Raw genomic sequence first — 26,181 nt, forward strand, 5'->3', positions numbered from 1 at the left:
TCCCTTGGCTTACTTCCCAGAGTCTAGCCTCAGTGTCTGACGGCAGTCAGAGGTGCCATCTGTGCATAGAAGTTTACAAGGGGTTTTCTTGATGCAAGATTTAGCAAGTGCTGAGGTTCATGTGGCTGCACCCTTCCTCCCTCAACTGCTTTCACTGCCGTTACTCGTTAGCAGCATCATTCATTGTTCAGTACTTTTTTAGATGCATCAAATTGTTGCTGTGAAGTAAAAAGGGTATTATCCCTTGGTAGAATGAGAGAGGAATACAGTGAGAAAAGGATGCAAACCAGAATGGACATATCTGATAGCTCTAGGAAACCTTTGATTAAATATAGACGTGGAACACTAATACATGGCTGTGAGGGAAGCTTAATGTTGTGTGATAGAGCTGATTCTTATCTCATATCGGTTTTGACTCCATTGAGATATTAATCTTCTTCTACTTTTTACCAGAAGGAATGTGAAATGAGACCCAAAAGTAAAAAAAAAAGATAACACCATTTATTTCTTTGCAGCACTGCCCATTTCTATCTGTTCAAGATCCGACCTATAATACTTGGCAGTCTACATACCTCCCAGCTGTCTGTAACAGTAGTCATCTTTTTTTTTTTTCTCCCCAAATAGCAGTTTTATGTTATTTTCTCCCAAAGGCATGGCTCATAAATAACTCTGCCACGCTGTATAACCATTCTAAATGGAATTTATACATGCTGATGTATTTTGGGGAATATGTTTAGTAAGGGTTTTTTATTATGCTATCTTTACATGTCATCATAGTAATAGCTGTTGCATTATATTTGTTTCATCTCAGCAAAAATACTGGAATAACAGAAGGAAGATCAGAATATTCTATTTTCTTGTGACACTTAGTGGAAGGTTTGGGTCATGATTTTTTGAAGTGGTGTTATCTAGGTAAGATGCTTAGTGAGCTCTCTGACCACTCTGAGTTATGCTAGATCTCAAGGAAGTTTTAGTAAGAGTATTCATCCTTGATTCCTTCATGAACTCCAGCCTGCTTAATGTTAATTGAAGTTCTCTTCAAATCCACTTACATAAATTTTGCCTTCTGTTTCTTTCAGTTCTTCCACTCTTGTGCATTTTTGATGTGTCCTTGAACAAAGTCTGTCACCTGGATGGACTTTTGATGCCGCTGGGGAGGTTAAGGCATGTTAGATGCAGTGTGCATTTAGGGAGCTGTGGAAATGCAAGGCTGCTGTGGGTGTACTTTTTGATTTACTTTAGTTCCTGACATGGATGGGAGATAGCCAGCTGTATTTTTCTTTCAGGAGAACTCCAAAGTTCTGGAACAGAATTTTTCCCTGACCCGAGATGTGACCAACTACTTTATCCTGAGCCCAGGAACCTATGCTGTCATTCCCACTACAACAGAGGACCAAGAATTTGAATTTCTCTTACGAATTTTTGTGAAGAATCAAGACTACAATGAGTAAGATGATAAGTACTCCTTGTAGGCCCTCGACTTACAGTGTGCCAGGATTTAACAATTTAATGTCAAGATAACTAATGGGGCAATTTGATTTTAATGTACTCTAGAAGCATGTTGGGAAGACACAGCCAAGTGTTAAGTACCATGTTGAGGGAGGTCAGATGTATAGTCAGGTGCATAGCGGTGGCCGCTGTAGAACAGGCAATAGCTCATCTGCAGCTACCAAGGGTCTCAGCTTTGGTACGGAGCCACACAGGCAAGCAATAATTGTGAGATATGCCTCACCTAATTGTGGGGAAATCTCCCTTTAATGAAAGGAAGACAGAACTTGTTTTTTTAGCAGCTGTTGTGTAGTTTCTTGTGTTATGCCAGATGGACCAGATCCCATTCTGCTCAGAGCAGGACCAAGAGAAGCAAAGAGTAGTGAAAAGCCTTGATCCTTGCACACATCCATCTCACAGACAGGCTGGTATGGATCCCTGTGGGTGTGAGATGGGCCTTGAAGATAAGTTTGGTGGAAAAATGTTATCTTCTTTAATTCAAAGGCAGCTATTACCACATTTTCATATGAATATCTGGGTGTGCTGTTTGCAAAGACCAAGCCCCAGCATTCAGCCTTACCAAATGACCTTCAAGCATCAGAGGTGTAGTGGCTTTCCTTCAGTGAGCTTTATAGTGGAGGCGATTGCAGCTCTTACCTCATGGGCCACTATCTTAATAATGCGATTGCTTTCTAGGCTTTGGCCTCTGGCAAAAATAGCCCAAAACTGACAAAGGCAACTCCTCAGTTATGAAAAACAAACATGAGACGTCTGTGCTCTGGGCTGGACTGCCTTCAGCGTGATGAGTCATGCACACAATGGCTCAGCCTTGGTAGGCAGGTCTCTCCAGGAGAGCCTGTGGCTCTCACACACCTTCCTGGACCAGGCCAAGCATGGGGATGCCCTTCCTGTGGGTCTCTGTAGAACTCACCTTATAAAGTAGACCAGATACTATAAAAATGACATCTAGTTTGCCTAATTTCTTTACCAAAAGCAAAACACAAGTACTGAATGTTGCTACTAAGCAAGTCTCAGAAGGAATGGTGATCCAAGCTCAATTTCAGGCAGTCTGCTGACATTTAAAAGATGTTGCCTTTTAATAGCCCAGATGCTGTTTTTATTCATGACTATTAAACTAGGCAAAGAGAAAGCAGGTGAAAATTTTATATGGCTCAAGGCAGGGCAGCTCTGTCTTCTGTGTGGTGAGGCTAGTCCTGGCATGCTCAGAGTGAGACTAGTCACCCTTTCTCTGCTGCTGTTGCCAGCAGGGCTGGCTCGGGGAAGGCAGTGGCCCCAGACCAGCCAGAGACTCAGACCTGCTCATGTCTGGTTGCAAAGAGAGACCCAGGATGGGTGCAACAGGCTTGGCTGAACTGGAACAGGCTGGGAGGTGTGGGTGCTGAGCATCTTATGGAGCCACAGGCTGGGTGAGTGCTCCTGTTGGTGCCTGTCTTCTGCCACACCTGCAAATCAGTGCTCTGAAAAGGCCCGTTCTCTCTCGGTTTGACTCTTGTAACTCTTTTCTAGGAACTCGAACTCCCTGCCCAGCCTAGCACTGCCAATGGTAAGAGTCTGTGAAAACTGATGTAGATACTGGTGGTGGTGAATGGTTCCCAGGGACCTGACTATTTTGTAGCCACTTCTACTGACTCCTCTTTGTCTTTCCCTACATACCAGGCACCACTTTGCATTTCTCTCCTTTCACCACCCAGTACCTGTCCCAGGATTTGACCCTGGCACCCTGCGGCCATGCTGGAAGAGCAGGTGACCAGCCTGGGATACCTTTCTGGAGAGATGGGAGTGACACCAAAGCCCTTCCTCTTTACATATGTCTCTTTCAGAGCCTGATTTTGGAAGGAAACAAATCTATACAGTCCCTCTGTTGACCCATCCATCTTTCCACTCTCTGTCTCTGTCGACCTGTTCCTTTCCACTTTGTCACCTTTAACACTTTGAGTAACCAAATATAGCAGAGGGGAGAACATTTCAAAGATACTAAATTCTTACAATGTCTATAAAATAGTTATGTATCTAAGGAGGAGAGAGGGGGAAACTTTGTAAAGGTCCCAGCCTGAGTTTAACCTCTTTTAAAAAGACCTCACACCTGAGAGTGGGATCATATGTGCTTTCCCCTTGGGAATGGCTTCATTTAAGTGCTTGCACCCTATCAAGCACAGAAGTCCATAGAGGTGAGGCCCAAACTAGATTTATTCTGATTTTCATCAGGATATCTTCACAGACATAAGGGAAATTACACTTCAAAACTGGTTGTGCCTCTAGTTCAACCCACATTTCAGCCTATCTAGCCCAGATACCATCTGCTGCTGTGAACTGTGCAAATTGCCGGAGCTGGTCTGGACCCTGCTGCTGCCTCACTGGTTGCTGGCAAAACCCTGTGGCTGTGAGGCTGTTATTTATAGCAGAGCAAACTCTGTGCAGGTCTTTGAAGCCAAAGGCGTAAAGCTGCCTCAGAAGAACAGAAAACAAGAGTCCTTTCCTTGTGATTCATTTTCCAGCCCGCAATTAAGCCCCATTAGAGGGGTAGTGTAAATGGTGGCTTATTATCTCTTTCTACTGACAAGCTGTCAGTTTACTTGGCTGTTGTCATTAGCCAATGTTTTGACTTTGATGATTTATAGTACCCATGCTTTCTGCTCTTGTTCAGGTGTTTGGGCTTCACTGGTGTGAATTATCTCACGTAGAGCTGAAGGCATTGGGGCTTAGGCTTAGATTTTTTTGGGAAATGTTATAATGTTAAGGATAGTTCCCCTTAGTGCTTGGAGGATCTCCTTACTGTAGGGTTGAAAAAAATCCCTTAAGCATTGAATTGCAATTGCTCAGGTACAGCTGAGCCTGCCTTGGGGTTGAGAAGGAACAACAGAAAAGGAAAAGCCTACTCCTGCTCTGTTTTCTTGGTTCATGTGAATCTTCACATACCCTAAGCCACTGGTTTCAGCTGAGGGACATTAATAAGGATCAGACTTCGTATCTCTATACTCAATACATGTATTGACTTACCGAACTCCAGCTCAGATGTGTTCTGTTGCCTTCCTCAGGCCTCGAGCTGCTCCCTCCTGGTTGTACTGAGTGGTGACATCCAAACTACGTTTCTTCCTTCATTTCAGTAGCTGTTCCTTGCTCATAGTCCACTTTACTTTTGGAGTGTTAAAACTGCAGCCTGTACTGTACATTGCCTGTCCTCTCTAAAGTGCTGTTTGGATCTGCAGACTTCTGCCTACAGTTGTTTTGTAACTGAATTATTTATGCATATACTTTGTCTTTGATACAGGATGAACCAAGACAGAACCAGGACAGCTCCTATAAGGCTGTCTTCCTAAGATACGCTAAGCAGGTATCCTATCTAAAACATCTTGCTGAAAAATAAAAATAAAACAGGCATGTGGACTTGCAAAAATAAAACTGACCTATGATGTTGATACAAATCCATTTAGAAAAATGTTTTTTTGGAAATGTAGCTCCATTCTCAAGTGGATACCCTGAAAATAGTATTGATTGACCTGCCAAAACTCCCAGAAAAATGGGACATTCAGCTGGGATGGACTGGCTAGCCCCATGTGTCAGAGGAGGATTGGAGACCTGTGGTTGTGCTGGTGATGGGCTTACATGTGTACTTTTTTTTTTTTTGCTTGTTTATTTACTGAAAGCAATTAGAAAGCCTTGGGTATTCCCCCCTCTCATCAGCATCATTTTCCATTTGCCTTCACGGCATTTGGAAACCAGACATCAGTAAGCATTTGCGTAATTGATTCCTGCTCTTTCTGAGCCAAACTCTGTGTGTTCACAGGAGATGCTGTTAATGGTTTAATAAACTGTTATAAAGAACTCCTCAACTTACTCAAGAGGAAAAAAAATCACTGCCAAAAGTCTTTGCACAATAGACCTCTTGCAGTTAATAGCTATATCAATGTGTGAAGGTGAAAATGAACACTGGTGCCATGCTGAATGCCCTGGAGCTGTCTCAGGAGGGAGGCAGTCAGGTTCACTGAGGGGCTGGGTGGCTCAGAGGGAAGCAGGCAGCAGCACTCCTGCTCCCAGCCTGCTCACGAGCTGCCTGCTGTGCCTGCCTATTGGCAACTCCCCAGCTAGGGGCTGGTCAAGTCAGCAAGCGTTCCCATCACTGCTGGAAATATCCCACAGTGATGGAGAGCATCTATAACTCCCCTGCAGACTCTTGTAGGGAAGGGCAAGAGTGGCCCAGCAGTGTGGAGGGCTTTGCTATGCTCCAATGGGGGTGCTGTTGCTCCTCTGGCTTAAACAGAGGTCCTTCCTGGTTGCCACTGTGTATGAGTAAAGAATTTTGAGGCAAAAGTGACACAGAGAAAACCTGATGCTCACAGACCTCTCTTTGCATTTTACTCTGCATTAGGACTCAACTATTGATGCCTCACAGCTGCAACACCTCCTTAATGAAGTGATCCTGCAAGGTAAAGCTTTTACAACCCAGCTAATGTCTTTGGTGCTTCCCTGTCCTTAATCTAGTGTAAATTAGACAGAGGATTTAGTGGTGTCCTGATGGTCCTCTAAAAATCCTCAGTGTGGCTTACTGTGCTGTTGGATCTTGAAGAATGAGAAGTGCCTCTACCAGGGTTCCTTTGGAACAGGTTGCTTTTATACTTTTTTTTGTTAATCAAAGTAATGTTCACGTGAAGAAGGTGATGGAACCCAGAACAGCTGCTGATAGACTCTTTAATGCCTGTCTGTCACCAAAGCTGTGCATCTGTTTGACAACCAAATTTCACCTTCCCCTCTTAGTTCTGCTGTGGGATAGCCTCTGCTCAGCAGACTTACCATACCCCATGCTGCCCTTCACCTGTGTGTCCCTGCGGCCCCCATGAGCACCCCTACCTGCTCTGTGCCCCACCAATTGCAGCAGGAACTCAGTCTCTGTCTGGTCTGCACCAGTGAGCACCTCGGGGAGCTGTGCCTCCCACTCTCCTCACTGTCACCCAGTTCCTTCCAGTCCAGCCCTGGCTTGCATCGCTCCTCTGAGGAGGCCTGAAGCTGGGTTTCAGCATTTCCCAGCCTTCTTATCCTGCCCACCTTGAAAACAGCATGGGACTGTGCAGAGTAGCTACCTGTGAGCCAAAACAGGGCACCTGTCTCAAGGAAGGGAGCAGCAGAGTTGTCTGAGACATGTCAGACTCCCTCAGTGGACTTCAGTCTGACATGTAGCTCTTGCTGCTGTTGGAGACCCTGAGACAGATTTGGGGCTTTTTAGCTACATGAGCCTTCAGACTGGTGTCCTCCTTCCCTCCGAATGGTGACCTGGTACCTCTGTCATCCCCCTCGTTTTCTTTGATTCCTTCTGTTTTGTCAATCCTTGCAGATGAAATGACCAGCCTGGGAGGAAGATTCAGCTTCGATTCATGCAGAGGCATTTTAGCTCTGATGGATGTATCCTTTCAGCAAGAGCAATAAACTTCCCTGGTGCTGCCCACCCTTGCCTTGAATTATGCCTGAGCTGAGCATCCCAGTGTGAGAACCTGCAAGTAAATATTAGTCACAGTCCTCAATAAATAACTGTCCCAGAGTCTGTGCAGGACTTTGCTTTGCATGCCCTGGCCCTGGTGCCTCTGCTGACAGGTGAGAGTCAGCCTTCTGCTACCAGCTGACTCTTTGCTCTCATTTTCCCCTCTGCAGGGCCCAGGGCTTGGCCAACCCTCACCCTTGGGCGCAGGGTCCCAGGCAGAGCCTGAGATGAGGCGGCAGCACAAAGCTCAGGAGGAGCTCGGCTCTTCCATCACGAATGCAACCACATTGGCCTGTGATGGCAGCTGGAGCAGGCTGCCAGCATTGCCAGCAAAGCTGGCATTAGAGGGAGAAGTGCTGTCACTGTTGAACCACAGGCACTTGCCTGGCAGGCCATTCATCCCTTCCAGTGTACCTTCCGTATTTAGATGAATCACACAGTTTTTTTACTGTTAACAAGACAACACTGGAAATACATTGCTGGCTGTTGTAGAACAAGAGGGAGCCTTGATGAAAACATAAGTTCTTTTCTGTGTGTTTTCTCCCCCTTGCTTGCTCACTGTCTCTTTTCTTCCATGCCTTGAAATAACTCCAAGACATTTTCAGACCTTTACAAACTGCCAGGGGATGAATAAAAATGACCAGAAGTCCCTCTCTCTTTCCAGCTTTCTGCATCTAGCCAGTGAAAGAGACTTTTCTCCCTTTCCAAAGCCCCTCCTGGGCTGTGAGCACTGTGAATGCATGGCACGTGCAAAGAACTGACAAAGCCACTGCTCTGCATTAATTCAAGATGAATTTTTCATTCTTTGGGCTGCATACAACCCATGTACAGTGTGACCTATCCTGGCCTGCAAAGACAAGATCAGCTTTTTTTTTTTTCACTCAGGTTTCATCGCAGTGGCACTTGTCTGCTTGTATTTCACTGGTGATGAGTTTTGCTTTCAGGGAGTTTTCAACACCTCAGCTGCATTAGGTGAGGTGCATGTCTGTCCAGGACTCCTAGATGGTGTAGGGAGAGGAGCAGGTTCACTGACTCAGTCATTCGAGCATCCCTGGGGGGTATCTGCTGACACCCCTGGGCTCTTGCAGCTCAGGTGAGAAAGTGTTTTCTTGCCTGCAGCGTGTGCACGCATCACGGTGGGCTCCTCATGATCTTGGCTCCTTCAGTGCCTATTTCTCCAGGAGGACCCAGCCAGAGCTAATACTCATGCACAGGAGCAAGGCAATGTGCACATGTGGTCTGGAGTACAGGGTCATGTTTGTCCACAGGGGCCTCTGTGCTCAGTGGCTACGTGTCAACTGAAGCCATCACTGCAGGTTGCTTTGTGGTTAAAGGCACCATATAAATAGAAACCTTTTGTGGTTTTTATGAGCACAGGTATGAGCCAGCTGTGCAACATGCCGAAGAAGGTGAATTTAACTCTAAGCTTAATTGAGAGCAGAAAAGCTCTTGGCTTTCTCAACACAAAGTAACAAAGAGAAGCGACTGCATCTTATGTCTTTATGTGAAGGCAGCATTCTCAGGAACAAAGACAGCCAGGTTTAGCTCTCATTAACTGCTCAGTCCTTAACTAAATGCACAGCTCAACTCGAATGGACGACTCACACTGCAGGAGTTCGGGAGCCTCTGGCGGAGTCTCACTAAGTACATGGTACACGGAAGCTCCTCTCTCTTCTCTGCCAATACTGTACTCTTGGGCTTTTCATCAGCAGGGAGCAGATGCTCTGTGATATCAAAGCACTGGGGGGAAAATGTTGCAAAGGTTGCTTGCTTAGTGGGTCAGATTTCCATCCTCTCATGCAAAGGCTGAGAACTCAGGAAGCAGCGGTGTGTGTAAAGTGCTCCAAACAAGCAGCCGAGGCTTCTCTACTACAGGGTATATTGAGGTAAAAGTGGGAAAAGGTAGGAAGGACAATCAGGCTCAGAATTTGATGGAGATCTCTGTTTGTGTGCACCACTGGCAATTTTTTTGGAAGCTTGTATGTATTTTTGTCAGTGGAGGTGTGAGTATTCCCATTGCTGCCTGCACACATAAACCAGGGGGAGTGAACAAAAAAGCTTCTACACACCCAAAACTGTGGGATTTCTTACACCACAACGTACTGTCTGAGCCTTCTGGAAATAGGTTTCCCTTGTCATGGTCATGCCTTCTCATTGCTGAACTTCCTTGCAGCCTATTTATTCAGGAGGGAAAGCATCCTACATAATTAGCTGTAGTAGTAAATGTGGGAAATGCTGATACTGGTTTGAAATCTGCCTTTACGCTGTTTTTTAGGATATCTTCAGCAAGGAAGACAGAAATCATTCTGGATTTCTTGATGTGTCTGAATTCAAGAGTGCGATACAGACAGCAGGTACATCCACAGGTGCAGAGCCGCTCCCTTTCTTGTCCCTGTGGCAGCAAAGGAAAGGATGAGAGGAAAGAAAAAAGAGCTTCAAGGAGAAGGCAGTTTGGATTGCAGAGAGGTGCCAGTTAGATCACAGCTGTGCTCAGAGGTTGGCATTGTTTTATGGCATAGAAACAGGAAGCTCATTTTGGGGAGAAACTGCAGCTGGGGAGCAACTGCAGCTGGGGAGCCAGCAGAGAGATGCAGAGCAGCACAGCACTGGCCAGAGCCTACAAACTGGTCTGTCCATCATCCCTCTAGGTCATGGACAAAACATCCCACAGAGGAAAGGAGCAAGGAGCAGCCAATGCTTGCAGTTACCCCAATTCCTGCAGTTTCTCTCCAGGGCAATGACTAAGTCTATGACAGACATTTATTTAGTTTGCACTGACCTCTGTTGGCTACAAGAATGCTGAAACTTGCAACGAGAGCATGCGACTTCTTCACACGAGTGAAGCGTTTGAGCTGGGTCATCTCTCCAGAGACTTTGTACATGAAATACAGCTCAGAGACAGCAATCCTCTTCCAGTCCTGCAGTAGGGAAGCTCCCATTTGGCTACCTGGAGCTTGGAGTGGGACCCCCAAGAGAAACCTGGTGCAGGACTGCTATGTGTGGAAGCTGTCAGCTCAGGGAATGTATAATTTTTTTGTTCTTGCTGAGCGAGGGCCAGAGCATTAGCATCTGCCCAAGGAGCACAGCACTAATGTGCCAAATGTCAACAGAGAAGCTGCCAGGTCCATTCTGTGAGAAAGGCACTAAAGTGTAAAACTGAGAGGAAAACTATACATCGAGAAGTCCTGTCAGCCAAAACATCTGCAGCTATTTGAAAGGATAAAAAGGCATTATTAAATGGTAAATTCGGCACATGTTAGGCTACAAGCAGTTCTGAGCAGGGGGTAAAAAGAAAATTATAAGCTCATTCTTGCCACCTTCTGAGCCAGACAGTTGCATTTGAATCTGGCTTTGCATTAGGATGATCCCTGTCCTGGCTTTTAAGCGGCAAGGAGTGGACAGCCCCAGAAAGAGTTTGGGAGGATGGTCCTGCCTCTGGGAATGGCACTAATGTGTCTAAATACAGCTCCCAGCCAGTTGTTCCATGAAGTGTGCAGTGCTTTCCCCAGAAAAACACTGAAGGCTGTGCTTAATTTTCACTGTTTTCCTAATGCTTCAAAGCATAATAATGATGGGTCAAATTTTCTGCCAGAGTAAAGCAGGCTGGCTGCATTAACAGCAGTACTGCCCTGAAATGCAGGAGCATTGATCTGAGGTATTTACAAACTCCTCACTGGCAATATTAAATGCATCGAAATAATAGTAACAAATAGTAACAAAACAAAACAAAACAAAACAAAACAAAACAAAACAAAACAAAAAAGAGAAACATGAAGTCTGTATTTTAAAGCTTGGCTAAAACTAAGAAAAGGAATCCAGCAGACAAAAGGTGCGAGGAGTAACCTTAAAAATAAGCTAGGGCACATAACTGAAATGTCTTGAGAACAGAAAGGACTTACACTTCAGTCTTGCTGATGAGGTTAATTGAGAGACATTGCCAGGTGAGCAGATTTCAGAGCAAGTATATCCCAGAATGACCATGCCAAATTGTCTGTGTTTTATTAGTGTAAGACATGATTATGGCATCTCGTAAGCAGCACTGCAATGCTTGCAAGAATCTGCTCTCCAGAGAGAGCTTGACTGAATTCCCACTGCCTTCAAAAGGTTAAAAATGAGATAGGATTCAATGTTCACTACGACAGTGGTTCTCAGCAGTGGTTTAAAACCAGAATCAAAGAAGAAATTTCATTAATTAGATTTTTTTAATTACTTTTTCTTCCAGAAAATGAATCTAAAGTAATGTTTATCTTAATTTCAAATGTATCTTAAATCCGAATGTATTTCCACTATTTAAATATTTAGCATTTTAATTCTGCTTCCTGCTGTAGACCTCCAACTAGGGTCATGCAACCAGTTTGTCGTTGTATTAACCCGCTTCCATCAGCTGTATCTCCCCCTTTGCAGGTGTAGAGAAATAATTTCCTTCTTTTCTGCTTATTCAACTAATTTGGCTCCTAATTTAAACCTGAAAAGTTTAGAACTGGTTGAAAAAGCAGGAAAGCTACTTCTCTTCCAGCTGAGCCACTAAAAACTAGAAGTGAGCAAATAAGACTCTTCTGAAGTCTCAATGAATGCATTAAATCGAAGCTATCAGTCCAGCTCTCTGCAGAAAAGTTCTCTTTTGTTTAGCAAATCAGCTTTTAGTTCAAAATATATTTAAATCATTTCTCTTATGTAGCCAGCACATTTAGGGTAGTTTTATTTAACTAATAAAAGAGTCATTCTAAAAGGCAATTTTTGTTCATTCAATTGAATACCAATTTCCTTCCAAACAGACTGTGACACAAATACTGAATAATCAGCTAATAAAAAAAAAAAGAAATGCACCCTTTACCATTTTCAAATAGAAGAGAAAATGTAAAAATTAAGAATCCCAGGCATGCTATACTGCATAATAGTATGAGTGTGCACTATCTCCCTGTTTAGCAGAAAGCGACAGTGGTATTGTAAATTCTGTGCTTAGACTAACAGTTACGAGCCAAATAAACTCACCCTTTCTTACAGAAAATAAAAGCTAAAAAGGCAAAGTGAGATAACACTTGATTATTTAGCTCAGTGTTCCCTGCTTTCTGACCTAAGGCACAATTCAAGCAGGTGACTAGAAGGACTTTGATTTTCTATCACCCTACCCTGACTCTCATGCACAAACCTGGGGAAGGGGAAGCTGCTGTCCAGGGATGCAGAGACCTGCCATGACAGGGTGGGGGGCTGAGGAAAGACCCCAGCTTCTTTTCAGGGTGCACATGGCCATCAGAGCTGGTCCATCGTCCTGCAGTGTATCCCCAGTGCTGTCATTCTTCTTCCCTTTGCAGGTCTGGCTGCCAACGAGCAGCTCCTGTACCTGATGGCCCTGCGGTATGGTGATGCTGGCAGGAGAATTGGCTTCTCTGACTTTGTGTGCTGCATGCTGCGCCTTGAAACCATGACCTGTGAGTCACAGAATCACAGAATGCTTGGGGTTGGAAAGGACTTCTGGAGATTATCTAGTCCAACACAACTGCTAGAGCAGGTTCACCCAGAGCAGATCACACAGGAATGTGTCCAGGCAGGTCTCCTTCTCCTCCAGAGAAGGAGACTCCACAACCTCTCTGGGCAGCCTGTTCCAGGGCTCTGGCACCCTCAAAGTAAAGAAGTTTCTCCTCATATTCAGATGGAACCTCCTGTGCTTCAGTCTGTGGCCATTGCCCCTCATCCTGTTGTCGGGCACCACTGGAAAGAGTCTGGTCCCATCCTCTTGACACCCCTCCTTGAGATATTTATAAACATTGATAAGATCCCCTCTCAGCTTCTCTTCTCCAGCTCTCTCAGTCTCTCCTCTGAAAGATGCTCCAGACCCTTAATCATCTTTGTAGCTCTCCACTGTACTCTCTCCAGTAATGCCTTGTCCTTTTTAAACTGGGGAGCCCAGAACAGGCCAGTTCTGGTGCTGGGGCCTGGGATCAGACAGAGAATGTGGCAGCAGGGTCCCTCCCGGGGGAGGCTGCAGAGCCAGACTGAGGGCAGTGGCAGGAGGCAAGGGACATGCTGCTACATGTGACAATGCATGTCTAACAGCATAGCCTGGAAATAACAAACTTGCCCGAAGTCCAGGCATCCCTTTGGGTAATCTGTTTGCCAGAACCCGATTTGTCTCCTGCCCACAGGAGCAGCTGCCTGGTAGAGAGCAGTTTAGCACGGGGAGAAAGCAGCAGCAGGGAATACAGTGATACCTGGGCTGGAAGGGAGGTCAGCCCCCAGGTTTCCATCAGAGCTCATCAGAGTGCCTGTGGGCTGCAGAGGCACCATGCTGCCCTGTGTTTTTCCCTCATGAGCAGGAATGGTAACATATATTCAGTTTCTTCAGCTGACGGTCCCTTTTTTTTACTGCATGAATGTAACCTGGAGTCTGCAGGCTTGTTCTTAGAGCCCCTATATGCTAACTCATTTTCTAAAAACAAGATATGCCCTTATGCTGGTGCCCTTCCACACAAGTTTGAGCAACCTGGTCCACAGTAGAGCTTCCTCCGGGTGGTGTGGAGCATTGCTGGTACCACTGAGAGGAGACTGCATGCATTCATGGCCAGTGAAGAAGAAAGAGATATGTCATCTCAAATGGAAGGCTTTATCTTTTGGTTAAAATCTGGAGAAGTCTGAACCATAGCAAGAGATGTGCCCCCCTTTTTTTTTTCTTTTTTTCCTCTGGAGAGATGTTCCCACCAACTTCAGTGAAGTTCTCTCCATATTTTGGTAAGCAGAAGGTCTGAGGTTCTTCTCAGCAGATAAGACAAACCCATGCCCTGTGTTGAGTCCACCTATTGTCTAACAATTGCAAGGAGGGAGTGTTTGTAAATAAGCCTTTGCCTGAAAGTAAATGGAATTCTGTTTTACAAAAGCATAATATTTACTGTTATAAGTGTTCTGACTGGACATACTGGTACTTAAACAAACCCAGCAAATGTGAACCATGTGCTAGAACATTGCTGCAGCAATTTAGTTAATCTTTGGAATGAACTGTGTTTGCACAGCGCATGGAAATGAGTGTTCATTTTTTGCCCATGTGTTTTTACCACTGATGTTTTATGGGCCAACAGTGGTCAGCGGATCCATCCAGATGACACTGCCTAAAATCTCATTTCAAGGGAGTACAGCAGAAGCAGCTCAGAAAGTCAGTGTGTCCTGATTTTAATGCTTTCATTAAAAACCAGATAACTTGTAAGCATCCATTTTTTGTGATTATACATGTCACTTGCTGTAGCTGAAAATTCTTATGCCTGAATTATTACTGTGGCATTTTTTTCCATGTTAAAAAAGATTCTCTTACATTTTAAGTGGCACTGTGAAGACAACTCCTTTACATCCATGTGGAAAGGAATCTCTAAAAGTTTCATTGCTGTCTGTAATGAGTATCTTAATATGCTTTCAACTCTTTCAGTTATCACTTTACAGAGGGTTTAATGTGGAATACATTTCTCAAACTTTTCAAACCATTGTGAATAAAATGGTTACAGGAGGAGATAAGGGTGCCAAGTGGGAATAAAAGTCAGTCTACTTTTATGATGACATAAGTGCAGCAGGTCTCATTAAATCATTACTTATCCTTTCAAGATAGCCAGAGATGAGACCCCAACCAAAAGCAGGAGCTTCTTTGCACACTCTCTTTAACTGGAGTTAATGAAGCAGTAAAGGGACACTTACCTCTGCCCAGAGGAGGTACCTTCAGTGCTGCCATTTGTTCCTGGAAGGACCGCTGGGCGCAAGCCCAACCCTGCAGATACAACCTTGCCAAGGGGCTGGGTGCCACATGGGGGTTTCCTTGTTCTGTGCCTTTCTTCAGCACAGTATAGGCTGGATGTGCTTCATTGCATCAGCTTTCCTCTCTGCTTTTCTCTGCTTTGGATCATATAGGTAGCTCTGGTTGCCTCCTAAGGGGCCGATGAGCAATGGGCTCTTCTGCCCTGTTCCTACACTCTCCCAGCAGCCTTGCACTTTTGTCTAAAGCCAGGCAGGGTTAGAAACATTTATGATCTTACAATGCCTTTTCCATCCAAGGTGCAAAACAGGCTCCTGGAGAAATCTGTCTTTCAAGGATAGTCAGACTTAAATTTGTTTCAACTTTTTATTACTGTTTATAACAGCACATTTCTAGCAGAAAAGTAATTTCAAGATAAATAAAAAGAACTCAAAATACTTTGTTTTGACTTTATCCAAACACATTTCTCCTAGACAAATTGCAATATAAATGCGTACATAGAAATTCAATATTTGAATGGATTTAAGTTTTCTGATGGCAAAGTGTTCTGTCAGAAAACTTCCAGCAATGTTAATTTCTAACTCTAGCTGAATAACAGCAGCATCTGCATTTATATTCCCTGGGAAAAGCTTGCAAGGCATACTAATGACTTCAAGAGAATCACTTTCGTTAAGGCACACTGTGATCACTCACTGCCAGGAAAGGTGGAAAAGGACCAACAGAAAGTTTCCCTGTGGGAAGACGTGTTTCATTAGTTCACTGTTCTCCTGTCATTCTTCAGGCAGGAGCTACTATTGAAACCAATTATGAGAGCAGATGAAAGCAGTCACATTGAGCACTCCCTACACTTTTGTCAAATTCTGGCCCTGCAGTTGTGATGCTTTCCCAGGCTGTGACCCAAGGGCCAAGGCAGTGGGTTACCCAGCCCAGAAATGAAATGTGGCTCAGCAGGACAGCACGTGTGGACAGCCAAGCCAAGCAGAGCATCCCAACATGGGGGTCATGTCCGCTCCTCAGCTGCCACAGCCTCATGTCTGCGTTGCATTCTTGCTTCCTTCTCATGAAGTATGATTTTCTTTGTTCTATCCCTAGATGCATTTCAAAACTTAGCAGGGAGTGGATCACAAATTTCGATGACAGCGATGGAGGTAAGAGTGCTCCTTCGTTCTCTCCCAGTCCAAAGTGGGACCACTAAGTGTGTTAGCAGGAGGGTGAAGTTAAAGATGATGTGTGATGTATGTTGCTAGGGCTTTTTCACCAACAGTGCTGAGGGTTTTGCCTGACTGGATGTGCGTAATGGGCAGCTGGGAGGTATTTTCCTGGGGTTCCCTGGCCCCAGTCACGCAGCCTCGCTACGGTGAGCACAGTTCAGTGGTGCCCATCCACGTCCAAAGCACAGAGTCTTCTCTTACTGATGCCAGCTTTGTCATTGCTGGAAATGTTGCTCAAAGTGACTTTGAGGAAGTGGGGGAAAAAAAAAAAAAAAAGCCCTCATTTCTTACTGCCCCATCTGTTAATTCTGAATTGTGAAACATCTTGGTTTTAAGAAAGAAATTGCAGACAAATGCTTGCTGCTGCTGTTTGTCTTAAAAGCACAGCCTGAAGGATAGCTAGCCGAATGGGGATACATCAAGCTTTTTATCAGCTAGTCTGAAGCAAAAATCCTGCTGTGCTCTGTAGTGATATGCCTGAGTGCTGCATTTTATCAGTCTGGGGACTGTTATTTGACAACACAGTGTTTAAAAAGATGTTTTTTAAAAAAACTTTTACAATTTTGCCATCTCCTGTTTACACTCTGTGGTTAGTTCAGTGGCTCATAGTTGATTAAACCGTTGTTGCACCTAAAGCTGAGCAGTTTCCAAGCAGAAACTCTGAAACTGTTTTACGGGGTGGTCTGTAGGGCAACTGCATTCCCAGAGCCTGCCATCCCTTCCACTCACAATCACACAGGTGCCGTCTTTTCCCAGCAATTGCTCCTGCTGCAGCTACTGCAATATTTTATCATGGAAAGCAAAATATGGAAAGTGTTTATAGGTGTGAATTGTAATAAGAGAAAAAGGCATTTCCAAACCTCCTTAACTCTCCTGCGCAGGACAAAAGTACTACAGTCACTGGGTCACAGCCTGAAGGTACCAAGGCCCATGTCTGAAGACTTAGTGTAACATCATTATGTAACTGTACCTTTTCTTCTCCTTTTTCCAGTGGCTGACTCTTGTCATGTACACCTAAAGGGATGTCAGAGCACCAAGTGGCTGGTAAGAGATCTCCTTAGTACCGTACATATTGAGAAGAAAGGGGTGGGTACCCTTAGAGTGGCCAAGGTGAACATGAGTGAGGGCCTTACAAATAGCTCACCCTGGGGTTGAGGCAGGTTTTGAGAGAAAGAGAAAAGATGAGAGCTGCAGCATGAGAGGGGCTGCAAAGGGAATTGGACTTAGGGCATTTTTTTTCTGGGGAATTGCTGATGGCCTTATTGGTTGCTCAGACCACCAATGGCTCTCGTCAGCCCCTTGCCTGCGGTTTCCACCTGAGGTAATATATTTTCAATAGATAAACTAGCAGAACTTGTCTTTTTTCTCTTCTGAGGGATGCAACTGCTCCTGCATATCTTAAATAGCTGCACCAAATGTAAATCCAGGCAGGGGTGGGGATATGAGACCAGGACCCTGGGAACTACTGACCTGTCAGCTTCACCTCTGTGCCTGGGAAGATCTTGAAACAGATCCTCCTAGAAGCTATGCTAAGGCACATGGGGGACAGGGAGGTGATCTGAGATAGCCAGCGTGACTTCATCAAGGACAAGTCTTGCCTGACCAGCCTTCTATGATGGAGAGACTGCATCAGTGGACAAGTGAAGGGCTTACAGATGTAATCTATCTGGACTTCTGTAAGGTCTTTGACAGGGTCCTCCACAACGTCCTTCTCTCTAAATTGGAGAGATATGGATTTGATGGGTGGACTGCTTGGTGGACGAGGAATTGGTTGCGAATATGAGACTAGAAGGACCTCACTATGGAGCATGAGTTGCTTAAATCATTGCTTGCAAATGGTATTCATAGTCTTTTTAATCTTCTTTTTTCCTTTCATGAATCATTCATAAACTGATCATAACTTCTGCAAATATATTGTTAATCATAATTTTCACTTACTGGTTTTGAATGAAATTCTGCCTGTAGGGTGTTAGTAAGCAGCTCACTTGTACAATTCAGCAGCCACTTGCAGCTGGAGACCGGGCAGTCATAGCACAGGCCCCTCGGAGGACTGAAACTCTTTAAACTAGAGCCTAACTAACCATGAGAGAAGTGGGAAAACACACTTTATGTTTGTTGAAAAAAATTCTGTTGGACAAAATATTCTCATGAGTGATTTCTAAAGACTGACCTTCAGTTGTCCTTTTGAGTGAGTCTCTGTACCTCTTTTTTAGGTGGCTTTTCTGCTCCTCAGCAGGACACAGCTCAAGGCCATCTCATACAAAAGCCATCCTTAAGGATCTTGAAAAACCACTGTGAAGGGATGAAACCAGGTTTCTTGTGGACATCCGCTTATGCTTGATGGTATTCACATGTTGGGATGAAGAGTCCTTTTCAGGCAAAACGGACTTGCTTTGGAGAGAGAAAGCTGGATAATGAGAGAGATCCATGGGCAAGCTGGTAGTACTTAATGGTCAGGACAAGCTGGAAGTGCTGACTAGGATCTCCTCTGATCTTCCTGTAAATAGTACAGCAGACTCTCCTAGTTAATGCACAGAAGTCAGAAACAGCTTCATTAACTCAAGTAAGAACTGCAAGTAAGAACAGAGTTAGGCCTTTTGTGTGGAAGGAGTGCCTATCACTTACATAATAAAAACAATTAAGACACAGTTTTATTTGAATTATTTCTTAATTTGCTTGTGCACCATTTTTAAATGCTAGAAAAAGGTTAAGAAATTAACCATAATTCATAAATAACATGAGAAGGTTTGTGATTTTTTTTTTTACTTTTTATTAATGAAAAAAAAAGTCTGTACGTATTTGAGTTCATCAGCTGCAGGGATTCCATTTATTTATTATAAAGCATATTAGAGATTTAGAACAGATTGTTCAGTGGTTTTTTATGATTTTCTATATCAGGATCGTCTGGGAGGAGACAAATTTATCTGAACTGCATTCTCCTTCTCTGTCCTGATGTCTTTAAAAATGTAGAGATTCTTCAGATATAATTCCTTCTCCGAAGTTTAACTTAAATCTGCTAAATAACTGTAACCTTTCTGTAGCCAACATACAAATTCTGCTTTCATACATTTTTATCATGGTGATAAAAGCAAATCTAATGATCTACTCAACTATCAGAGAAAAAAAATCTCTGAAGACTCTATTTGTGAAAATGCCAAAAAGAAGGACGCAAATGTCGATGGATGACAGCAATTCAGGGTTGCCATGGCAATATAATTCACACTATGCCTCACCCAGACCTTCTGCACAAGTTTCCATTGAGGTGTCCACATGCTAGCAATAGATTTACTCATTTGGCAGGGAGATGTCACGCACTGGAGCAACAAATACATCACAAGGTAAAGAAGGGACCCATGTCTTTGTTATCACGACGTCGATCTGCAGCAGTGTCTCGTTCTGCAGCTCCAAGAGCATTACTCATGTTGGTAGGTCTTGTGCAAGCAGGGCCACTGAACCCACCCTTTCACAAAAAGGGCTGGGAAAGGGAAATCAGTAAAATTAGACTATTCCAATATTTTTCAGTTATATTTAAACAAACTGACTCCTTCTCCAAAGTGTGACTTACACATCCCACCTGAAATCATTAATTAAGCTCTCTGAAAATAAAACCCAAAGTTAGCAAAGACAGAAGATAAATAAAAAGGTGGCCATGGAAAAATAAACATGCTTTGCTAAAAAAGGCATATTAGTAGGTCCATTTCAGAGAAGTGTGCTTGTTTAGTTTAGTCTGGGAATTCAAAAAGGGTAAGTAGGAATCTGGAAGTACTTCTATATGGTGTCCACCACTCAGCTCAGGGATGCTCAAGCTGGCCCAGACCTGCTGGAAACAAGCTCTTTGTAGCTACACAGAAGTTACTCATAGTGCAATTGTGAAATTCAGTTCAAGTCAACAGGCTTAAATACATTCTAGTTGTGTGAAAGTCCCAACTATAAAAATACCAAGCTGTTCAGCTCAGCGCATTAAGACTAGTCTTTAAATAATCCTGATTTGCAGACAATATATTACGTTTCCTTTTTCTACGATACATAATTGCCTTTCTGTGGAAGGCAATTCTGCTTGTCGTGAGACAAAGATCTTTGTTTCTAATAACTTACTCTGGCCACAGACTAAAATGCTTCTTCTTCACTAAAAAGCCACCAGACATCCTGGATGAGAAACACTGGCATATGAGGTTGTCTCCCTGTGGACAGATGCTGGGGATGCCGGCTCTTCTCACACCAGGGGTGCACGTGTGCCCATGGGCAGAGCCCCTGCAGCCAGTCGCGACTGCACATGCTGCAGGCTGTACCTCCATCACACCAACCATTCACTCTGGTGTCTGTGGTCGCTGCACGCCAGCGGTCCCTGGGACCAGCCGACCACCCCTTCGGGTTTGTGTTCTGGGGCCTATGTGCTGATCCTGCACCAGGGCAGAAAGTAATAACTCACTGCTGTCAAGCTGAGCCTGGCTGCCTGTCTGCAGCCTTGGAAGAATTGGTATTCCACTTGATTTATACTTCCAACCAAGCTAATTAAGCAACAATGGAGGAGGAATCCATCATTGTGACAGACTTGTTGATTAACCATCCCACAAGCAAAGTCAAGGATGTTTGGTAGCCTGAAGAAAAAAAATATTGGGTCAATAGGGAGAAAAACGATGATTTGGCTGTAATACAGCAGTAACTATTATTTTCAAAAGCAACAAGAAGCTTAATACATTTCATAAACACAGGGGCCAACATTGAAAGCAAAGGCAGCTCAGATCAGTGTGGTGTCAGATAAAGAGGGAAAACTTCGACATCTCAGCTTTGTGTGATTAAGCTGTGAAGGCCAACTTTATGGGCATGGTGCCCCCATTAAAATCTTCTGCACACTTTCATCGGTGTTTGCCAGCTCTGAAATGTTAGTGCAATTCCCGTGAGGTTTCTGGCATTTGTGAAAGTGCTGAGATTCATGCAATTATGATAATATCATCTCTAATTTTTTTGATGAAAATCAGTTTCTAGTCCTCAGGGACACAGGTCTGAAAAGCCCTATGAGGATCTGCTATTAGAAACTGAAGAGAAGGATTTTTAAATCCTCATGATGCTAAAACCCTCATGAGGGTAAGAAGCAAGCGATGTGAAGAAGCAGAAGCTGAAGCAAATGAGATTAGTTATGCTGAACTCCCTAGCACTGAGGATGGGATAAAGAGCTGATAAAGTTAGGTAGCATCTGAGACAACCATTAGCATCAGAAGGACTTTGGTGCAGAAGTGGCGACAGCTGACCTTGCAAGCATAATCTCTGGATGTAGATTTCGAAGCTCCGCTGTTAACTGCTCTTCTGCTGGGAGCTGAAGGCCCCATGCCTGGTGTCTGCCTGGCAGAGGCCATGCCCATCATGTCAGGATGGATGGAGGAGGAAGCTCTCGCGTGTCTTGCCTACAGGGCCTGGTCGTGCAGATGTTCCCAGACCATGCAGCCTGGATTAGGGCTTTCCCAGAAGCCTTAGAGACGTGGCTTTGGTACCCATGCCTCAGTGAACTTATCCTGCCATTCTGGTATGGGAGACTGGGAGTGTTTCAGAGTGACTGAACCTCCTTCTCTGCCTTTGGCTTCACATCAGGTCTCTCACAGAGAAACTGCTGCAGTTTATACAGAGTAAGGAAAACATCATCAAGAAAAGAACAAAAAAAAGGCGCCATAACCTCATGCGTGGCTGAAGGGGGGAAGGCTGGTTTTGACCCTGGCTGTGAGCAGCCCACTAGCCCATGCACTTTATGGCCTTCACTAATGATTTTTTTTTTTTTTTCTTCTTAATGCAATGCAGTTCTTGAAGCAGGGACCAACCATGCCATACCACAGTAGATGCTCTGTAGTAGATGCCACATCACAGTAGATATAGACTGTGGCCTGCAGAGTCACAGGTGTCTCTCAGGCAAGGGTGCACCAGTATGGGAGTGGTGTTCCTGTGTGCAGCCTGGAGGGACACCTGCAAGCTTGGGCATGCTCAGCTCTTGCTGCAGCCTGCAATGAGATGGTGACCCTTTCTCAAAAGAGGTACCTGTTCTTCTCCCAGTACCCCAAACTCAGGGAGGCAGATGGAAAGCCTGTCAAGAGTAATCTCCCACTCTGTGTTTAGGTAGCTCAGCAGGAGCACAGGCAAATGTTGGGACCATTTTTCTGATGGGAGGTGCTGGCTGTATCTGATATTATCGTGCTTAGCGTTAACTCTTGTCTTTACGATCCCTTTGCTGCAGGGCTAAAGCTGAAATATGTTGCTCTTACCTGGCAATTCCTTACCCAAAATAGCTTATCCTGTGAATCCTGGCTGTGCTCCTTGCATCAGGCCCCATTGTGTGGCAGCTGCGCCTTTTCAGCCCCAGGCCGTGGGATGCCCAGGCAGATCAAGAGGCCACCAGCCTTTGCGGGCAGGTTTTCCGATGCTGTCTGCCAAGCTGGCCGGTGCCACCCTGGGTGCCTGCCACCAGCGGTGCCTGGGCCAGGTGTCCCCAGCCCACTGTGGCTCTGGGGCCCATTTCTGCTGCATGGCAGTGACATCTAGAGGCTCCCTGGCCTGAGCTCCTGTCTCACTGCTCACATGCTGCTGGCAGCACTTGGCAGGCAGGCAGAAACCTCCTTCTCACAGAGCCCTGGGAAGCCCATTCACACCCTAAGGGGGAAGTATTACAAGACTTAAATCGAAGCTTCTTCCCTAAACCGCCGAGGGTAGGATCTTAGTTGTAGCACCTTGAGGAAGTTTGACGTTGTTTCTGGGATCCCAAAGGTCTGAGGGAGCCAACTCGTGTCCCTTCCCTGAGAGACAGACTGGTCCACATGAGGCTTATGCTGATTAAATTATATATACAATTTCTCACTTGAGGAAATACTATTTCCTTGCTTTATATGCCATACATTAGATTCGATGCCATCCAGCATAAAATGCAAAACTGTCACAGAACCACCTCTGTATTGAGGATGGCTGCACAAGATGAAAGATTATTGTGTGAACAGTATTATGTATTTAAAAGCAATGCATTCAAGAAAGGGTTGTAAATGTGTCATCTCCATAGGCTGAATTTTTCAATCAGTTGATGAATGCATCCCTGAGTTTGAGGTGAAATGCCTGTCATAGAGAGAGATAAGGAATATTATCATCCATATGGGGGGTACCTGGTATGCAATAGAATATGTATTCGTAAGGGTCATATAACATGGGCAATGCGAGTCAGCAGAGCAGACAGCAAATGATCTTCTAGCCTAAAATCAGGGAATGAGCGGCCCAGTGGAGTGAACCTTCTTCATCAGCCTCAGATTGCGCAGGCTAAAAACCTTTCCCTTTATCTCTGAAGGACACAAGTTACTCCTCCACCCAAAGAGCAGGAAGGTGCTTTGCTTACTAGTGGTGTGTATGATCTGTAAGACCTAAACACAGTTATTAACCTGTAGAGCTGCTAATGTGTCTTGGTTTTTGTTTGTTTGTTTTTATTTGGTTTTTTGTTTCTTTTATTCCCCCCAAAATAGCATCTCACATCCTCTAAAGCTGAGAGGTGACAGGAGATGTGGAAAGAAATTGAGGTTATCAGGTTGTCTTGATTTTACTGGATGGCAAGAAGAATTGTTAAAAGAAAATAGTGCTTGTGAGTGTCAAATTTTTCTTTTTCAGATACTTTCTTTTTCTCTTAGGCATTGGCATAAAAGCTGCACTTTTTATTATTATATTGGATAAAACCAAAGGATTTCCCCCCTTCCCTGTTGGAAAAAATAAACAGGTTGAAGCTTCTAGGGCAAAAAGTAATCAGTAATGGCCAGCACAGTGTTGCACTGCTGTTATCCTCAGGAATCGAAGTTATAAGATGAATTGGACACCTGACACTGGTTTCCACCGAGGCCTCTTGGCCGAAGGCTTCCACACCAGGCTGAAGGTGTCAGGAAGCCAGAGGGAGAGTGATGTGCTGTGGTGGACTTGGACATGCTCTTCTGTGCTCTGGCCATCAGACACAGGGTGTGTGACCTCAGGAAAACCATGCTGAGATCCTGGTCCATCAGAAACACTGAGCCTTAGTGATATCAGCTTAAGTCAACAGCAGTGGTCAGGCTTTGCATCGGACCTTTCATTGCAGCTTCCTCTCTGCAATAGGTACAGCATGAATACTAGGGTGCCTGCAAGTGGTGAAGGAAGGGGCTTGGAAGTTAAATTAGGTCTGTTCATACAAGACCATGAGCCTCTAGGGAAAGCCAGATAAAATTTCATACTAAGCATTATAGCTTCTCTATCATCTACTATTTGATTTCTCATTAAAGGTAGCACAGCGGAGTTTAGTTTTTGACTTTTAAACAGTCTTTGTAACACTTGGCATTTCAAACAGCTCACTAGGTGTTGGCTTTGGGCTGGAGAGGGGTTGACATCATTCCTCCCTCCCAAAAGGAGGCATCAGAAGCTCTCGCTGAACTTCAGTGGGGCAGTAGGACACTCTGTGATGTGACTGGAATGAAGAAAGAGGACCCAGGGGGTGTGAAGTTGGGCATGAAGAGGCTGAGATTGGGCCTGTGTGCAGAGAGGCAAAGGCAGCACTTTCTGTGCCACCGCCGGAGGTTGCCCGGTGCAAGCACTGACCCCTCCAGCAAGTCCCTATGACAGAGGGCCCTGTGAGCCCAAGCCTGGCCTGGTGGCCTCAGAGATGCTCAGGGAGGTTTCTGTGTCTTGCTGCCCTGAAACCAAATCACAGGGACTTGGGAAGGTCTGGGGTGCACTTCACACCAGGCAAGCGGGAGGGAGCTAAGAGATCTCAGCATAATCCCACATGTCAACCTGGGCCACCCTGCCCACTGGACAACAAGCTTCTTGCAGGCTGTGACTCTGCTCCTGGCGCTGGCAGGACCAATCTGGTGGTGGGTTCACAAATTCTGTCTCCCTCCAGGCATTAATGGACAACTTACCTGACTTCAGACAGTTGCCAAGAGGCAATGGGCTGAGGAAACAGCTTTCCTTTGCCAAGCTGGAAGTGTCAAATTGTGGAAGGCGATGGCCAGAAGCTGTTTGAAAAGCTGCTGAAACGTTCACAAAAGTATGTGGCACCCATGACAAGCCACCACGGATGCATCTTCAGGATGTGCCCTCCGTGGTGCTGGACCGGCGGTGGGTTGGCACACATTCCCACTGACTTACATTAGAGAGATTCATGAGTCACACATTAAAAAAATCATTCCTTTAATGAACGGACTGCTGTTACTGAGATGGTGATTTCGTGTGAAATGCTAAGCCTTTGAGTATTTCAATACAATAATGCAGTTCTAACATAGCATTAACAAAAAAATAACTGGTACTAGGCTTTTAAACAAATATTCATGGCTTTCAAGACACTTTATGGATGAATTGATTCTGTTGCTCAGGTGGGAAATCTGAGGCATAGAAAAGTTATTTGCCTCTCTAGTCCCACAGTAAGTCAATAGCAGGACAAACACAATAAAAAAATGGAGCAAGATTTCCAAATCTCCCTTTTACTTTTGATTGAACAATTGGAGAGCATTTAGAAAGGCCTGAGGCTCAAGTGTAGTCAGTGGAAGAAAGTCAGCAGTAGAAATTTTTAGGTCAGGAACAGATTGTTTCTCTTTTTGACAAGATATGCTCTGATTAGATGAAGACTGCATTAATCCAGGGACGTGTCATGTCATGTATAATACAGGAGTTCAGATGGATGGAGCACGATGTTCTCCTCTGGCGTGCCGATCTGACGCGGTGAGGTCTAGATGGGGATGATGATGCCTACCTGGGTTATGGTGGGGTCCATCCTGGGCAGTTTGGAGGGAAACACTGGCAAAAGAATTGGATTGGTGGCATGTAGGGTTGGAGAAGTCATCACGGTGTCCTCTTACCAAGCTGTTTGAGCGCTGCTCGATGGCTGGGTTTTATGAATCCAAACAAATCTTTGCCAACTACTTTTGGCAATCTGCCTGGGCCCTTTCTTTGGAGAAACAGGTACAATCCAAATTGTTTTCCTGAAAAAAAAAAAAAAAAAAATAATGAAGCAACACAAAACTTTGACAAATTTGAGTTTCCTGGGCCAAAGTACTTGAACAAATCTTTTCCCCTGTGAAATGGACAGATTGGATAAGAACTGAGAAACAATATAGCCCCCTGATATGGTGACACTCTGCTGAGACTCATCTCAATTTAATATGTAAGGTATGTGTACTTTATGATAGGAAACAGACTTTATCTCATTTACAGTATATACATTCCTCTTAAAACCCCCTTGATCCAGTTCTCACGTCTGGAAAACTTGAACATAGAGACTTAGC

At 44.6% G+C, this 26,181-nt stretch overlaps 1 protein-coding gene across 1 annotated transcript in view; it reads left to right on the plus strand.

Moving 5' to 3' along the window:
* The window catches only part of CAPN13 (calpain 13), a 52,374-nt gene extending 35,437 nt beyond the window's left edge, over window positions 1-16,937 (plus strand). The window contains exons 12-21 of the mRNA XM_065632589.1: window positions 1,287-1,447; window positions 3,016-3,052; window positions 4,778-4,840; window positions 5,876-5,933; window positions 6,836-6,903; window positions 8,562-8,630; window positions 9,255-9,333; window positions 12,292-12,408; window positions 15,801-15,856; window positions 16,911-16,937. Coding sequence (XP_065488661.1) covers window positions 1,287-1,447; window positions 3,016-3,052; window positions 4,778-4,840; window positions 5,876-5,933; window positions 6,836-6,903; window positions 8,562-8,630; window positions 9,255-9,333; window positions 12,292-12,408; window positions 15,801-15,856; window positions 16,911-16,937 — 735 coding nt within the window. The remainder of the gene's footprint in view (window positions 1-1,286; window positions 1,448-3,015; window positions 3,053-4,777; window positions 4,841-5,875; window positions 5,934-6,835; window positions 6,904-8,561; window positions 8,631-9,254; window positions 9,334-12,291; window positions 12,409-15,800; window positions 15,857-16,910) is intronic.
* Window positions 16,938-26,181: the final 9,244 nt, after the last annotated feature.

The sequence above is a fragment of the Caloenas nicobarica genome, chromosome 3 (assembly GCF_036013445.1).
Source record: "Caloenas nicobarica isolate bCalNic1 chromosome 3, bCalNic1.hap1, whole genome shotgun sequence".
Lineage (NCBI taxonomy): Eukaryota > Metazoa > Chordata > Aves > Columbiformes > Columbidae > Caloenas > Caloenas nicobarica.